Below are 15,141 nucleotides of genomic sequence, written 5' to 3' on the forward strand. Positions count from 1 at the left end.
ACTGTTCCATACATAATCATCCAAAATCAATGTCTGGTAGTATCAAATTACCTTTTGTTTTCTCACAATTTAAAAAAAAAAAAAAAAACAATTTTGTAATTCTAAAATCCGTAGTAGTTTTTGAGTAGACAATTCAAGTGTCCCAAATCATAACAATGGCGATGACAACAACTCCAGACAAAACAGCCAAAAACTTAAAGCTAGGCTGATCCACATTAACCTTTTTGTTCGGAATATACCCTTTAGCCAACAAATGATTCACTGACACGTAAACGAACACCCCACACGCCAAGCTCATAGACACTGCGAATATCCAATCCGCCACCGTCCCTTGCGTCGTCGCGTCTATCACTATTCCGATCCCAACTCCTATCGGGCTCGAGATGGCGAATGCGAAAGAATAGATGATGGTGGAGAAGAGAGGACGATCAGGGATCATACGGAGAAGAGCTATCCCCATTGCTATCGCTGCGAATATCTTGTGGAGTGTTATTGTCCATAGAGCTCTCCACGCATCTGCTTTACTCTCTGAGATCCCTATGGCTATCCCTTCGAATACAGAGTGGAAACACAGAGCTACGATCAGTAGAATGCTATCTCCTATACCTGAACCCTGGTTCGGTTTCTCTTCTCCTGAAACGGAAAAAAAAAAAAACAAACTTTCAGCATAGTTCTTGATTGAGTTTTCAGAAAAACAGAATCTTCTTTGGTTGGTACCTTGAAGCTCCTCGACGTCTTTGGATGGGGTCTTGGAGTAGACATGAGCGATGACGGAATCAGCGAGCATGGTCAGCATATAACCAGCACAGGCCAACATGAACGCGAATGGGTAAGCCGGAGACGGCTCCGACTCTCCTTCCTTGGTCAGCAAATCCCGAAACGTCTCGTCGGCGTCTGGCAAGAAATGCATCAGGGCCGTCGCGAGAAACACTCCTCCTGCGAACTGTGTTCCCAGGACCAGAAACCCTTGGCTCCATTTCAGGAAATAAGGAGATACGCCGCTGATGAACGTGAGCACAAAGATGATGACAAGACACGCTATTTTGACAGAGATTAAAGATTTTGATTTGAGATCGGTACTCTTGGCGTGCGGAGCATCGTCGTCGTCGTGGTCTCCTCCGCCTCCATGGGACAGACAAGGGACGACCAAGACAAGAAAGAGGAAGAAGAAGAAGAAGACAAGAGGACGACGAGACATGTGGAACTGTTTTGTGTGTCTGTGATTCCTCCGAGTTAGGAGATATGTCAGCGTAATATATGAGTGGGGTGAGTTTTAAGGAGTCGTACAATAAAGAAAAATCAGTTTTGTAGTACAACAATTATATGTGGTTCTTGGTTAGTTTGACAACTATTGACAACAGGTGAGTGAAGGATCTTTGTAATTGGTCGTTACGCTTGGGACCCTCTTTGGATGTGTTCATATATAGAAAAACCACCCCATTAGGTTAAAGACTCTGTTTTGTAGTACAATAATTATTTATGTGGTTCTTACTTGTTGGTTAATTTGCTACTAGACAATGGAAAGGATGTTACAGGTGAAGGATCATTGTCACTGGTTGTTTAGAATTGTGACCCTCTTTGGACGTGGTTCATAATAATAGTAAACCCCCGTGGAGTGGTTGACTGACCTAACTGTACCTCACACTGCACCTTAAGGCACGCAATGAAACTGACAGGTTAATTACTCTCTCTCTCTCTATTTTTATCGCAAATACCACCCTACAAAATACATGTTTCAACCACCTTAAAAATTCTCAAAATTCATAATCTTAATTAACCAAAACAGATTACAACTTTGCTAAATCATATAAAAAGGAACCATTCATTTTGACTCTCTTGGAAAAAAGTTTACTTTGTAAAGCCGAGACAGAAGAGGTCACACAGAACACAAACTCTTTTTTGACGAGTAAAGACACGATTTTTTAGTTTGGAGTTTACCTAAACTCCTCACAGACGAAGAACAGTAGCTCTTGCTCCTGTTTTTATGGGTGTAATGCATCAATGAGGATATAATCTTCTCTCACTATACATAAAATGTCTTTAGATCCTTCTAACGCCTCCAGAGTCGGCCTTGTCTTTGTCCTTGCATTCGCCTGCATATTCATCATAAGACAAGAAGTCTTCTTATTGGGACAACTAGCAAAACAGATTTTGCATTGATACGATAGGTAATGAAAAGAAGATGACTCACTTTTGATACTCAATGGACCTCTCAAGGAACTCTTTGGCAACATCTTTTCTCTCGTAAGAGGCTAGAACCGGTCTGATATCCGCTGGACCGTTACGTGCAACATCTGCAGACCCAAACAAACAAACAAAAAGGATCACAACCAACCAACATTGATAAATGCAGTTCACAAGACTGTAACTGAACCATACTTACACTCGAGGAAGGGTATGAGATCTACAAGCGCCGTGTCATCGGACTCGAGTTTGTAAGGCTTGATTGGGACGCAATTCTCAGGCTGAAGGCTTGTATCAAAAGCATTCCCGCTAACATACAGAATCCTCTTGGGGTCTCTGTTCAGCTTCGACAAATCCTGCAGCAGAGGGATATTAAAATAGTTAGGTGAGAAAGTATGTCACTGACAAAGAGATAAGTTGCTTAGGTACCCTGTAGTGCTTCCCATTCTCGTATTTGGTAGCGCCTCTTGCTAGCTTATAACGTATGTAGCCATTCGGGTCTAACTTCTCACATACCGGATATACGTACTAAAGGTAATGAAACAAAAGTGTTAATAATTGCCAAGCAATATTAAGAACCTGCAAAAAGACTAGAAACGAACCATATCCATCTGGTCAGAATAGACGACAATCTCATAGAATTTGCCAAGGTGCTCCAAGAAGTCATCGACACCTGGTCTTTTGAACGTCCTCCACCCCCTCTCTCGCTAATGTCATTTTTGTTGTTGTATATAAACAGACAGGAAAGAATAAATTTGGTGGTAATCAGTAAGTAGGCAATAGAATTACCTACCTTCCAGTCAGTGTAAAGCAGAGTCTCATTCAAATCAAGAACGAGAGTGTAGATAACATTCTGTTCAGCGGGATGCAGATCAGGAAGAAGCTTCTCCGAGAGAGGTTCTGTAAAGCCCTATAAAAAAAAAAGAAATAAGAAAGTTAATAGAGAATGAGGAAGAAAAGAAGAAGAATATTTGCGTGAAAAGAAGGAACATACTTTAACATGTTCCTCAACGCGTTCCCTAAGCTCCAAATACATTTCGATGGCTCTTGCAGGAACTGAAGATAATTCCCAAGTCATGCTATGCTTTTTTTAAATTAAAGAGATACCACTAGTACTACTACTAGTAGTTATGACATAGATGAGATAGGCAAAAGCATAATACCTTTGATGGCAGCAGAGTACAAGATTGCCTGATATTTCTGCAAAGGGGATGAGAGTAAATCATTCAGAGAAGCTTAATAGAAGAAACATGGACAAAGGAGAATGAATTGTCAAGAAGAAACAAAGAAGCTGTAACAACTCACATCAATGGCGGAGGAGGAAGAATCAAGAGGAGGAGGAGGAGGTGGCTTCAGAGCTGATTCGCGGAAGGCCTTAGTCTTTTCATTCACTTCATCCAATGTGTAAGCTGCACAAACGAAATGAAACAAGAAGAATCTATCTATGCATGAGAGATCTGAGATCGATTGCAACAGTTGAGAGTAAGACGACATATATGGCTATTAAAAAAAAAGCAAATCTTGAGTAGAAGAAGAAGGGAAGGGAAGGGAGACCATAGCTAGTGTAACCAACAGCAGCGGTAGCACCAGTGATTGCCCAGATGAGTCCGTTACTTAAATACTTTAGACCTTTCCTCTCCTTCCCCAGCGCCTCCCCCGCGGCCGCAGCAGCAGCCTCAGGAGGAGGAAACTGATCTGGCGGTGGGAAATCAGAAGAAAAGAGCGACTGCTGCTGCTGCTGCTGCTGCTGGCCTGAGGAGACCTTCGAAGAAGCTTCCGTAGATAACAGCCTCCTTGGGTTGCGAGATCGAAGCTGCTTAACTAAACTTGGCACCAGGCGATGATGAGATCTAATTGCAATCGAAGAAGCCATTTCCTGATTTCGCCGTCTTTTTCACCGAGGGGTTGAAGTAGGGTTTTGAAATGATCTCCCACAAATGCTAAAAATAAACCCTAATTCGTCTGTCTCTGTTTAGTAGAAACACAAAAAAAAATCAAAATAAACCCAATTGCTCTGTTTGGATACAGGCTTATGCTGTTTCCAACTCGGTTTGTTTATTTTATTATTTGTTAACTAGTTGATGTTCCGCACCTTTTGCGGATTAATTAATATATCTATAAATTTTATAATTTTAAATTCTAATGTTTACTTTTATAAAAAAGTAATAATTTAATTAGATACAAATTTTAAATTACTACAAATTGTAAAACTTTAATATTCATATCCATAATAAATTTGTTAAATTATGTTTTTCTATTTCATAGTTTTATTAATGTGATGTAGCTTTTGGATCATAATCTTTTATATATTAATAATTAAATTATAAAATTTGAATTTGAAATTACACATATTGTATATGAAATGAAAAGAAATTATGTAGCAATGAAGTGATTATTAAAAAAACAACTATAAAACATTAACAAAATAACGATAGTATATTCAATCCAGTAAAACCAAACCAAACATAAATAGTGAAAATAATCTTAATTTCGTAATATCATATAAACCAATTTTTTAAGAAACCGTTGTATATGGGTATGGTACAGTATAGTAAGCGATTAAACCAAATAAACTAAAGAAACTGATTATTTCAGATATTTTAGTATACTTATATATAGATTTTATAATAGTCTCTATTTGATCAATATTTTCAAACCGATTAATCTGTATGCAATTACAAGACTTGCAGACAAGCCTCTCGTTGAAGCAATCGTCCAACAAGTACCCAGTGCCGGACTAATCTTTTATATTGCCCCAATCCAAATTTAAAATTATGCCGGTATGCATAATTTTTTTGTCAGCACATTGCGCATAATTTTTTTTTGTAACACCTTATACATAATTTATCAAAACCACAAAACAGTATAAAAAACAACATATTTTTTTATTTAGAAAAATCAAATGTCATAATCTACTACAAACATTGATATTAAGAACACTTAATGTTGAAATATAGATCTTTTTGCATTTTTTCCTACAAAATCATCCATTAGACTTCTATAGCAACTGTTTTGTTTCTGAATTTTAATTAGGGTTTGAACTATCGTAATAAAAGTTTACTTATATATTTAATTCTTAACAAATTCATAAATATTGTTGAAAAGTGCAACAAATCTTATTCTAACTAAAAATGCCTAATAAGTATTATTTTAATAAAAGAACCCACAAAATTTATTTATTTATCAATACTAATTTTTTTTGAAAAATATGCCCCATTAATTTGGATGAGAAGTCCAAAAAATCTTATTCTAACTAAAGATGCCTAATAAGTAATATTTTAACAAAGGAACCCAAAAAAATTATTTATTTATCAATACTAGTAAATTTGTTTTTGAAAAATATGTCCCATTAATTTGGATGATAAGTCCAACAAATCTTATTCTAACTAAAAATGCCTAATAAGTAATATTTTAACAAAAGAATCCATAAAATTTATTTATTTATCAATACTAATAAGAAAAAATTTGAAAAATATGCCCCATAATTTGGATGCCCCAATCTTTGGCTTGGGTGGCTTCCCCTCTATGCCGGCCCTGCAAGTACCTTCAAATAAACATAGGGATATTGAGTTTTATATATATTGGATTAAACCCTTTATGTAAAGAATGTGTATCCTCAAAACTGCATGCAGATATGTATTATTATATTATTTATTTTTCTTCTACAATAAATTAGTTGAATGGATAAAAAATACAAAACAATCTGCATAGTAATTAAATTGCATATATTCTGCATTTTGTACTGCACTGCATTCAAATCCTTATATTTGATCAAGTCCTGCAAAATATTTAACAATAGTTATACCCTCCCATCCTCAGGTCTCTAGTTTAACTAATTCTGATATTGTTCCATAATACTCTTATCAATGGCTTATTGATAGTGGACGATACAATAAAAAAATTGCAATGTTTAGTAAAGCTTATAAATAATTATAGTAGATAATGCGGTCTCATCTAAAAACTTAAAACGATTCCTGCTGAATTCTAAACTCTCACCAATAATGGATTCCTGTCAATTTGTCAGTCCGGTATCTGTACACTAATAACATGTGTTTGTCCAGTTTGCGACACATTCGTTGGTCCCGTGTAGATACCATTCTGTTTTCATAAATAAAATAAAAGGTGAATATTCACTCTAGCCAAGGTTGGTTTAGTACTCTTAAAGGTTATGATGGATTAATGGGTGCAAGAAACACAAGAGCAAGTTTATCACCACATTATTCAGAAATCGAAGCCCTCATTTGGGCAATGAAATATATGAGGAACTTAAAACATTATCATGTTATGTTTGCAACAGATTGTTTTCAGTTAGTGAAGATGATTCAGAACAAGAAGAATGACCTGCTTTTGTAAGTTACTTGAAAGATATCAGAATATTGAAAGAGAGATTCAATCACTCAAAGCTCATTCATATATCATAGACGCAAAATACAAGGGCGGATAGTCTTGTACGCAATGTTAGGTAACAATCGTCGTATGTTGTTCATATGGATGCGGATTTACCTTTATAGTTTACAGAAAATGACCTGCTTTTGTAAGTTACTTTAAAGATATCACAATATTGAAAGAAAGTTTAAATCACTCAGAGCTCATTCATATATCATAGACGCAAAATACAAGGACAGATAGTCTTGCATGCAGTGTTAAATAACAATTGTCGTATGTTGTTCATATGAATGCGGAATTACCTTTATAGTTTGCAAAATCTTAGATGAGTCTGTTTTTGTTTGTTGTAAAAAAAAGGTGAATATAGATTGCATGTAAATTTAAAACGTCACAAAATAAATGATTATACATGCTAACCCCTTTGAAGGTACTAAAGGATGTGTGCACATCTATAGTAACGGCGACATGTCCCAAATTGACCAAACACATGGGTTTTTTCTTCATCTACCTCTTTTAGAATGATGAGATCTTTAACTTTAAACGTGCGAATAAATATATTATAAGAAACAAAATTTAGGATACCACAATATAAAAAACACATTAAATAAATTTAATTATAAAAGTAGATATTTAGTATATAACCTTGGCTTTTTTTTTGTTGGTACACAGAACCGGTTTGGATTAATTAAATGAATCCCTTTTTCATTCTAAGGCTGACTGAGGGCAGTCACAATCTTCTTCTAAAACAACACCCCAATTAATCATAAAACTCCTTATATGCTCGAGGTTTTGTAATCCACCGGTGGAATCTACTTTGTCAATCAAACCTACAAGCATTGGAGAGTTGATAAGTTGGCAACAAGAGGATCAAATCTGTCTGCAATTACAAGAGTTTCAGACAAACCTCTCCTTGAAGCAAGCCCAACAAGTACCTTCAAATAAACAAAGGGATATTGAATTATATATGTATTGGACTGAATCCATTATGTAAAGAATGTGCATCAAAAACTGTAAGAAATTCATACTTGAAAAGAAGGACATGATTCCAAAATATTCCCAAAAAAAGTTAAATAAATTTTTATCTATTCGCGCTTATTTTCATGATTTATTTTAGTAATGTCATGTAGTAATGTCATGTAAAAAATGACTATTTATTTCTTTATATTTAGAGTGGTATATTTATATATTTCTAAACTGCACAATTAAAATAATGTGTTTAAATTGTATTGATATTGTTGTTTCCAACATATAAATACAAATTTTTCCTATTTTTTAATAAGATAGATTGATAGAAGACCTATGTAAGTGTGATAAAAGAGGTGATAAATTACTAAGTGAAATTATACTAATATTTCCTATGAAACTAATATTTACAATGAAAATGTTTAAATAAATTATTTCATAAATATAGAACATAATTCTCATACCATATAAATATATAATTGGATTTACATAGACGTAAGAGATCAAACCATGGATGTGTGAAAAATGAGAATCCAAGGAATTGAACTAAAGTCCGATCTGAAATATAATATTGAATCAAAACATAAACTTTTTAAATATTCGAATGAGTTTAAAATTTGGTATTTAGAGAACCGAAACCATATCCGACTTAAACCTAAGTATTTGAGTATCCGAAACAGATTTATATAATATATATATTAATTATTTTTAGATATAATATTAAATATCTAAAATATATAAGATATTTGGAAATTTTCCAAAATATTTTAAAATAGTCAAAATTAAATGTCTAATGGGATATAGTTGGACATGGACTCTTTATTGCAAAAAGCTTCTAAATATAAAACATGCTTTTGCAAACTCTCCATTTTAGTGGCAAAATAAAAAAAAATAAGAGAAACATACAGTGGCTGCCCAGTATTTGAAATACTACATTGGTTCTGTCTTTCTTTACAAAAATGCAACACAAGTGCAAGCAGATAAAGCTAAGACAAACGATTTAACTGTTACGGTCATGGGCATCTTCCCTTTGTCTCTCCTCAACAGCATGCCTTCATATAAAGGCCAGTTTAGTACCACAAGTACTCCTGTTATCAAAAACTGCAAACCCATTGTCTGTATATCTCCTCCAGCCTCTCTACAAGTGATCGCCATCGCAGCAACGAAGCAGAAAAGATTAAGCATCCCGAGTGTTCCGAGGAGGAGAAACATGGGAGATTCCACTCCAAACTCCATCACCTCTTTCTCGTACCTCTCAGCCGCCTCCTCTTCTGCAACTTTGGCTGTGATCACAAACGCAGACTCCGAAACCCCAAGCTTCTTTTTAATCGTGTCTACGAGTCCGAAAAGAAACGAGCTTGTTCTTCTATAAAGCCACACCCTTTGCTCGTTCCACCACCCACGTAACGTTCCTCCACACCACAAGAACTCGGCTAGGTTATAAGCATTAGCTGCAATAGTCACGTACCCAAACGGGATAAACCACCAGCTCCAGACCTGCAAAGATCAGAGTGTTTTTTTTCCCCAACATTTAAACAAAAAAAAACAGAGTAAAGCTATTATTTTTTTTTACCTTTGGAAACAGAGGAATGCCTTTGAGGAGAGAGAGAGAAGTAAAAAGAGAGTAAAGAAGCACCGGTACTGAACTTGGAGCCCAAAGGCAATAGCAACAGTAACCAAGAATCAGTCCTAAACCGATCTTTCCTTGGCCATACCAAACCGGACTATATTCTGAAAGCAGAACCTGAAAGTCACCCTCTGACCATCTCCTATGCTGCACAAGCATTTGATGCAAATTGGTCGGCGCCACACCCACGAAAGCTTTATTTTTGGGGTTCAAGTATGCTGATTCCCATCCCCGGCACTGAATCTCTAAACCGGTAATCACATCCTCAACAGGGCAACCATATTTCACACCCATCTGACCATTCAAACAAACATGCTTTTTACTTTAGTTTTTGAATGAATGAATGAATGAGAACCAGTTTGCTTCCAGCTCAAGAAACATATCGTATTGAATCACAGCTTTACCTCCTTTCCCCATTGGGAGTTTTCTTCATAAGTGCAGCTCGCGAGAGCCTTAATCATCTCAGTCTCTGAAATATCCTCAGATTCTTCTTCTACTTCTGCCTCTCCATACTTTCTTCCGCAGATGACATCTCTTCTGTGAAAGCAGCCAGTTCCAATGTATAATGGACCGCCATTTCCATCCAATCCATTAAACTCCACCTTTTTTTTCATATTAAAAACATTAAAGCTTATTTTATAAGCAAGCAGAAATAATAATAATATGTCACAATGTTGTGTCTCTATCTACAAACTTACATCATATCCTACTCGCATCATACTTGCATACAAATCATTCTTGGTAAGGTTCTCAAAACACTGCGGGAACTGCACGAAAGCAATCTCTTTCCCCTCTTTCTCATCAAGGAGAATGCATAGTGCGTCGCGTGCGGACTTTGAGTTGTTTGAGTACATATCACAGTCCAAGTTTAATATGATTCTCCCACATGTGATCTTCGAAGACACCCTTATCTGTCAGAGGAAAGAACAAAAAAAAAACGGTGTCACAATAAGAGATGGCTTGTGGAACAAGTAAAAACATTACCAAAGCGTTCATGGCTCCAGCCTTGAAGTGATGATGATGCTCTGGTCTTTTCTCTCTCGATAGATACACCAACGTTGGTACCGTTACCGTATTCTCTTTTCTTCCATCTACCAAAATCTGATTAAACAAAGATTCAGTTAGGTTGCTGAAGTTTTCTTACACAACACATATTACTTACTTGGAGAATGGTTCCATGGTTTCTGCGAGTAGCGTCAGAGTCCCACTGCGAGAACCCCTCACCATACTTCAAACGCGCCTCATCTGGTATAATCCCGAGCCTCGCCGCCGTTTCAATCCTCACCGCCATTTCTTGATACAACCTAACTACTTCCTCTGTTTCAGCTGAATCAAGACCACTTGCCTTGCGAGACAAGTAAGCAGCAGGGGATCTCGGTTCAACGTCGAATCTTTTGCAATAAGGTACCCAAACTTTAGCAAACTCAGCTGCCTCCGCAAGAGCATAGAACGTGAGCTCGGAACCACCGTCGTCCGAGAGATACACCGCAAGTTTCTCCGGTGGGTAATCGAGAGCCGCTACGGATAAAACTGTGTTGACCACCATCAACGGCGGCTCTATCACCGGATCCGCCGTGCAGACGAAAACGTCGAGCCTAGGGAGATCGTTGCCGTACCTCCGGGATAGTCTATCGGTGAAGGTGAACCGCCAAACCGGGTTCAAGCGGGGAGATTGTAAGACTATCCAATACAGACCGAACCAAATCTCTGTGAGTAGCATAACCGACCAGGCGAATCGAGCAAAACCGGTCCGGTTATCATCAATCTCTACCGGTGCGGTCACTCTATAGAGCCAAATCCAACAGATGCAAAAGAAAACCGAGGCTGAGAATACCCGGTACGCTATCACTCTTCCGGTTCTCCTCCCGGTGACAAAAAGCGGTTCGTCTTCCTGAACCGTTCTAAACCGGTTGTCTTCTTTTCTCATCGTTGTAGTTGAGAGATGAGTGGAAGGGGTAAAAGATAAGAGGGAAACGTCTCTTCTTGTGTTGGTGGTATATGTAGAGAGAATTAGTGGAGGCTGTTGTTTTAGTGAAAATATCAAAATATAGAATGAGATAGAAAAAGATAGAAGCTGATGTTTGAGACTTTAGCATATGGTTTGTTGCTGAATAGTCCAAAGGTATCTAAATCTTGGGAGAGTGATGTATGGAAATCAAGAAACACCACCATGATGCTGTGGCTGGCTAACAAAGGTCTCTGCAAGACTGCAACAATTAATGGTTACTTTCAACAACACTGAGATACTTACTAGTGGACCGCTAACAAACAAGATGAACCAGTATGAAGCAGACACAGAAGTTTGTATTCTCTCTCTCTATATATATATAATAAACAACTGCTGGCCATTGTGTATTTATCTGAATACATTACAAATTGAGTGGTGGTGGAATCTTTTGCTGGAGAGGGAAATCAAGAACGAGTGCAGATTTTGTAGTCTTTTAAAATGTGAAGCAGACAGTGCAAGAATAAGCTTGTCAGTATAAGCAAAAATAGAAAATGAGTTGTATATTATATAAAAATAAAAAACTTTTTCTCTATGTGCAAATGAACATAAAGATCCATTCCTGGGGAAATTGTGTGTTTTCCTCTCTTTTTTCTTTCCAACAAAACCTGCATTTAGCTGATGCAAGCAGATCTAGTAAATACAGTCTTGTTTGTGATGCTCAACAAGTAGAGGTGATTTTTTATCTTAAAATACTTTTGCTCATAACCAGAAAAAAAATCAGGCCTTCTGGTCATTTCCAAGCTTTTGGAACTCAGATTCTAAGCTGTCGAATATTTTGGTGCCTTCCGTGTCTGGTTCAGGGAACCTAACGTGGACAGAACCATGCCTGATGGGAGCACTCGACGCTTTAACCAAAGCCTGTTGATGGACATAGTTGTAAAGCTCTTGGTGGAAATAGTGGTCCAAAGAGAAACAACTGTCTACTGTTCCTTCAGAGATATGTCTACCAGACCCAGACCCAGACCCTTCCCTTCTACAGAAATGTGGGAGAGACTCGTAGTCCATTACCTGCATTTAGGTTGCACAAGAGTTAACATGACTTGCTGGTGGGGAAATGAGTTTGTTCAATAGCTGCGTTACCTTGAGCAACTCATCTTTACCGCAGCCTTTGAGAACTTGAATCTTCTTCTTGGTTCTCTCTTGCAACAGAGGCTTAATGGTTTTCCAGCAGGCAGAAAATATGTAGGGGACGTTGACAATGTAATATGTGTCTGTCTTCTCTGGATAGTTTAAATCGTCAATTGTGGTTATAGCTGTCATCAACTGCGCCAAACAAATGGAAAAAAGAAATACAAGTTATTAACCATAAGCAAGAAAATGTAAATTAGTAAAATAAAGAAATATTAGATTCATTACCTTGATTTGACTTAATGCTGAAAGTTTCAGACCAGACATATCTAAAATTTTCAAACAGGTGCAGATTGGTCGACCTTGTTTCTTTGTAGCAGATGGCTACAGAAAAGAAAAGGCATTATGCAACTAGAGAAGGAGTAGGAGAAAGAAAAAAAAAGAAGGTAAACAGAGTAGAGTTTTGGACTGACCAATACAACTCGATCACGGTACTCATTCATTTGAATGTGAGACTGTATATAGTAATGAACCTAGATGAAGGATCAGAAGAAAGCTATGGTCAAGAGTTTGAACTTCGTATGAAGTCTTCTAAGGAATATAGAGATGCTTACAGAGGCTTTGTCATATGTGCTAAGCCCAACACCAATGGCAATGACAGGGAGACCCTATAAACAAAACAAAACAAAAAAACTTAGCTAGTTGGAAACAAACATGCTCATTAGAAAAAAAGTCAAAAGGTCAAAGAAAGAAAGTCAAACTAGTAGAAGTAAGTTTACCTCTTTTGAATAACCAGAGAGACCGACAAGCTGAGAGTCTCTGATTCCTCTGTACAGCTCAACAGGAACGATTGGTTTCTGCAGAACAAACAAAAAAATAATTAACAATTACAGGATGAGATGAAAGGGTTCTTAGAAACAGAAAACAAGAGCACAAAACTCACGGTGAGTATATTGTCAATCTCGTTTTGAGTCCTCCATTCCAAACAGTCGAGCAACTGCAACAAACTTGCAAATCATTAGTTTAAAAAAAAAAGGCTGATAAGAGGAAGAAGAAAGAAAGCAGCAAAAAGGGAGACTGAAACCGACCATTTTGTGAGCTTTGTGGACATTATAATCCCTGGCCTTAAGGAAGCGCAACAAGGTCTCTGTTGGATACCCTTGATGAACGTTCTGCAACACACAACATTTTTTATTATTAATCATTTGTCTTTTCTGAAGCTACAAGTTGGTAAAAGATCCAACTGAAAACTCTGGATCAACCCAATAATCTTCTGACTATTACAACAACTCCCACAGATCCATCCAACAACATTTGGATCATATTGAATAAACAAAATGCAAACAACTTTAGAGCAGCCTGACTCAAAATATAGATCCAGATCAACTTAGAGCCACAAGATTTGCTTCCAATTGAAAACAAAGAAACTGTGTTTATAGAAAACCGATCCCCAAAATACCAAATCTTGGGGGGTTCATTAAGCCAAAGATATTGGAGTTTAATCATTCTTGAGGAGAAAGCAAGTGAAATTACTAACCCGATACGACTCCCTCAGTGATTCATCATCAACTAGTCATTACCAGAAAGAAAAAAAAAGAAAAGAGAGAAAATTAGTTTTAAATACATTAGGATCTTAGAACAAAGTAAAGCTTAGAACATGAGAAACCGAAACAAGCAGAGACCATCTTCCATTAATGTACGCAATTGCTTGACTGCTTCCTCACTAGTAGTGCCCATTTTTTCTCTCTCTCTCTCTAGAGATCTCTCAGCTCAGATGTGAAAGAAAATAAAAATCTAAAGAGACGCTAAATCTCTGATCTTAATAGTTCCTCTCAAAGAAGTGAAGTGATAGAAATAAAGAAATTTTTAAAAAAATAAAGTGAACACTTCTGAGAGAGTGAGAGAGAAGAAACTCTTAAGTTATGTCTTCCTTCTTTTTAAGCCTTCATTCCTCTTCAGTGAGTTAGAAACATAACCATCTCTTCTGTTCTAATAAATAGGAAGAAGAAGCAAAAGAGATGCAGAACTTTTATATAAATAGATATATATTACTAATTAAACATTTACTTATTTTCTTCGCATGCCTCTTTTACCATTTTCTCTGCAATTTCAAATAAATTTTAGCATTATTAGTAATGCTTACAGAAAAAAGCATTAGTAATGCTTTCCCATTTTCCTCAAACTTTACTTATTTTTTATTCCACTAAAATATATTCTTTCCCACAATTAATCTACGTAATTTAATGACATTTTTGCACATGCTTGGAAATAAAGGCATTCACCGTTGATTGTTTAAATATTAATCCATCGAAGAATAAATTCTTGGGATTTAACTAATTTACCATGATGATTATAATAAATTCATAAAGATTATTAAAGGAAAACTCCGAAATTTGAGAATATCATGGAATCTTTGTTCTTTCGAATTTGATTTTTTTAATATCCAATACATACGCACTACTTAATACAATGTCAATTATTAATCAATTAAAACTATGATTTTAATTAATTAACACGATGCATATAGTTAAGTTAATAATCGTTTATGTCATCCTCTTTCAAAATATTTGTTCTTTGAAAATCTACTTATACTTAGTTGGCTTAAGAATGCAACAAAGAAAAGAACAAGATGCGTGCACCCACCATTCAATGTTTTATCAAATAAATAACAAACACACATTATTTTAAGAATATCGTAAAGGGAGATTCAACCAAACATCGTCATGTGTTAGTTTTTTTTTTTTTTTTGACTAAATGTCATGTGTTAGTTCTTCTCTTTGTTCAGAAACTTGCTAAGCGCTACGCGTGCGGCACATATGGGCCTAACGATTTATTGAAAAATCAGAAAAAATTGGAAAGTACTCGGAGATGAATTTTTTGTATATTTTTATATATATCTTATTTA

At 36.3% G+C, this 15,141-nt stretch overlaps 4 protein-coding genes across 4 annotated transcripts; all 4 read right to left on the minus strand.

The window, feature by feature from the left end:
* Positions 1-13: 13 nt before the first annotated feature.
* On the minus strand, positions 14-1,316 carry LOC108822166 (zinc transporter 11). Its single transcript, XM_018595189.2, has 2 exons — positions 718-1,316; positions 14-633 (listed from the first exon to the last, which is right to left on the minus strand). Exons 1-2 carry the CDS (start codon positions 1,196-1,198, stop codon positions 134-136), a joined length of 981 nt encoding a protein of 326 aa, XP_018450691.2. The 5' UTR covers positions 1,199-1,316; the 3' UTR covers positions 14-133.
* A 411-nt stretch (positions 1,317-1,727) lies between these two features.
* Positions 1,728-4,159, minus strand: LOC108822164 (mitochondrial import inner membrane translocase subunit TIM50). The gene is made up of 10 exons (XM_018595187.2): positions 3,739-4,159; positions 3,490-3,593; positions 3,348-3,384; positions 3,179-3,240; positions 2,978-3,094; positions 2,787-2,891; positions 2,614-2,712; positions 2,384-2,540; positions 2,192-2,294; positions 1,728-2,093 (listed from the first exon to the last, which is right to left on the minus strand). The coding sequence occupies exons 1-10, from the start codon at positions 4,055-4,057 to the stop codon at positions 2,051-2,053; spliced, it is 1,146 nt and encodes a 381-aa protein (XP_018450689.1). The 5' UTR covers positions 4,058-4,159; the 3' UTR covers positions 1,728-2,050.
* A 4,266-nt stretch (positions 4,160-8,425) lies between these two features.
* LOC108822161 (cellulose synthase-like protein E1) lies at positions 8,426-11,461 on the minus strand. The gene is made up of 6 exons (XM_018595185.2): positions 10,323-11,461; positions 10,145-10,261; positions 9,859-10,071; positions 9,565-9,762; positions 9,107-9,454; positions 8,426-9,030 (listed from the first exon to the last, which is right to left on the minus strand). Exons 1-6 carry the CDS (start codon positions 11,085-11,087, stop codon positions 8,485-8,487), a joined length of 2,187 nt encoding a protein of 728 aa, XP_018450687.2. The 5' UTR covers positions 11,088-11,461; the 3' UTR covers positions 8,426-8,484.
* Positions 11,462-11,653: 192 nt separating this feature from the next.
* Positions 11,654-14,301, minus strand: LOC108819267 (SEC14 cytosolic factor). Its single transcript, XM_018592268.2, has 10 exons — positions 13,919-14,301; positions 13,774-13,805; positions 13,325-13,408; positions 13,180-13,233; positions 13,016-13,093; positions 12,851-12,904; positions 12,710-12,769; positions 12,525-12,620; positions 12,249-12,431; positions 11,654-12,176 (listed from the first exon to the last, which is right to left on the minus strand). Exons 1-10 carry the CDS (start codon positions 13,971-13,973, stop codon positions 11,886-11,888), a joined length of 987 nt encoding a protein of 328 aa, XP_018447770.2. The 5' UTR covers positions 13,974-14,301; the 3' UTR covers positions 11,654-11,885.
* Between the last annotated feature and the right edge of the window lie 840 nt (positions 14,302-15,141).

Source organism: Raphanus sativus, chromosome 8 (assembly GCF_000801105.2).
Source record: "Raphanus sativus cultivar WK10039 chromosome 8, ASM80110v3, whole genome shotgun sequence".
NCBI classification, from domain to species: domain Eukaryota; kingdom Viridiplantae; phylum Streptophyta; class Magnoliopsida; order Brassicales; family Brassicaceae; genus Raphanus; species Raphanus sativus.